The following is a 1,775-nucleotide window of genomic DNA, read 5'->3' on the forward strand; positions in this document are numbered from 1 at the left end:
CCTTTTCTCTCCTCTCCTCACTCCTCCCCGCCCCCCTCCTCTCCTCTCCCCTCCCCCTCTCCTCTCCTCTCCGCTCTCCTCCCCTCCTCTCTCCTCTCCTTCCCTCTCCTCCTCTCTCCTCCCCTATCCTCTCCTCTCCCCCTCTCCTCTCTCCTCCTCTCCTCTGTCCTCTCCTCCTCCCCCCTCCCCCCCTCCCCTCTCCTCTCCCCCTCCCTTCCCTCCCTCTCCCCTCTCCCCTCCCCCTCGCCTCTCCTCTCTCCTCCTCTCCTCCTCTCCTCTGTCCTCTCTCCTCCTCTCCGCTCCCCTCTCCTTCTCTCTCCTCTCACCCCCTCTCCTCCCCTCCCCTCTTCCCCCCTCTCCCCTCCCCTCCCCTCCCCTCTCCCCCCTCTCCCCCTCTCCCCTTTCCTCCCCCCCTTCTCCTCCCTCCTCCCCCTCCCCTCTCACCCCCTCCCTCCCCTCCCCTCTCCCCTCCCCTCCCCTCCCCTCTCCCCCTCCCCCCTCTCCCCTCTCCTCCCCCCCCTCCTCCTCCTCCTCCCCCCTCCCCCTCCCTCTCACCCCCCCCCTCCCCTCCCCCCCCTCCCCTCTCCTCCCCCCCTCCTCCTCCCTCCTCCCCCTCCCCTCTCCTCCCCCCCTCCTCCTCCCTCCTCCCCTCTCACCCCCCCTCTCCCCCCCTCCCCTCCCCCCCCCCTCCCCCCTCCCCCTCCAGGGTTTTTTCCGGCGCAGTCAGCAGGCCAGCGTGTCGTACTCCTGCTCCCGGCAGAAGAGCTGTGTGATCGACCGGACGAGCCGAAACCGCTGCCAGCACTGCCGACTGCAGAAGTGTGTGGCAACCGGGATGTCCCGGGACGGTGAGAGAGGGAGAGGGGGAGGAGAGGAGGGAGGAGAGCGAGGGAGGAGAGCGAGGGAGGAGAGGGGAGTAAAGCTGAGGGAACACAGAGACACTCCGCGGCTTGGAGCCTGGTTTCAGGAGACTGTAGGTTTCAGGCCACTGCGCGGCACACCAGGCAGGGAGACTTGGGGGTTTGATACAGCAAACCTCAAACTAGGTCTCCCGGGGGTCTCCTGGAACCAGCTTTCAAGATCCTGAGAAAGAGGCTTTGTGTTCAACTCGGCTTTCGTGTACAGAAGGGGGTAAAAGGAGGCTCGTGTTTCCTTCCTGTCCTCAATAAAGCACCATAACATTCTGACTTAATTCTGGCTGGTTTTCACTAGTCATTAATTTCTCTCCCTTTGCATGTCTCTCTCTCTGCTTTCTCTCTGCTTGTCTGTCTGTCTCTCTGTCTCTTTACCTCTCTCTCTGTCTGCCTGCTTGTCTTTCTCTCTGCCTCTCTCTCTCTCTCTGCCTCTCTCTCTCCCTCTCTCTCTCTCTCACGGCCTCTCTCTCTCTCTCTCTCTCTCTCTCTCTGTCCTGCAGCGGTGAAGTTCGGACGCATGTCTAAGCGTCAGCGAGAGAGCCTGTTCGCGGAGGTGGAGCGAGTCAAACAGCAGCAGCAGAACCTGCAGCAGGAGCACCACAGCCCAGGGGAGGCAGACGCCCTCGTCACCTTCCCCAGCAAAGACCTCCTCAACGGGCAGGGCCGGCTGGGCGAGCCCCAGGATCCGGCCTACCCCTTCGGCAAATCCTCCCAGGCGGAACCCAAGCCGTACCCCAGCGAGGAGGAAGAGGAGGGGAAGGGGAAGGGGAGGGGAAAGGGGAGGGGGGCGGATGTGGGGAGCAGGTTTAACCCCCTTGAATCCAGGCAGCCGTCTCCAGACCAGTCTTATCTTGAGACCAG

General features: G+C 63.7%; 1 protein-coding gene across 1 annotated transcript in view; it reads left to right on the forward strand.

The window, feature by feature from the left end:
• Nucleotides 1-1,775, forward strand: part of LOC131705174 (nuclear receptor ROR-alpha B-like) — a 28,542-nt gene that overhangs the window by 26,206 nt on the left and 561 nt on the right. The window contains exons 4-5 of the mRNA XM_059007426.1: nucleotides 707-848; nucleotides 1,415-1,707. Coding sequence (XP_058863409.1) covers nucleotides 707-848; nucleotides 1,415-1,707 — 435 coding nt within the window. The remainder of the gene's footprint in view (nucleotides 1-706; nucleotides 849-1,414; nucleotides 1,708-1,775) is intronic.

Source organism: Acipenser ruthenus, chromosome 35 (genome assembly GCF_902713425.1).
Source record: "Acipenser ruthenus chromosome 35, fAciRut3.2 maternal haplotype, whole genome shotgun sequence".
Lineage (NCBI taxonomy): Eukaryota > Metazoa > Chordata > Actinopteri > Acipenseriformes > Acipenseridae > Acipenser > Acipenser ruthenus.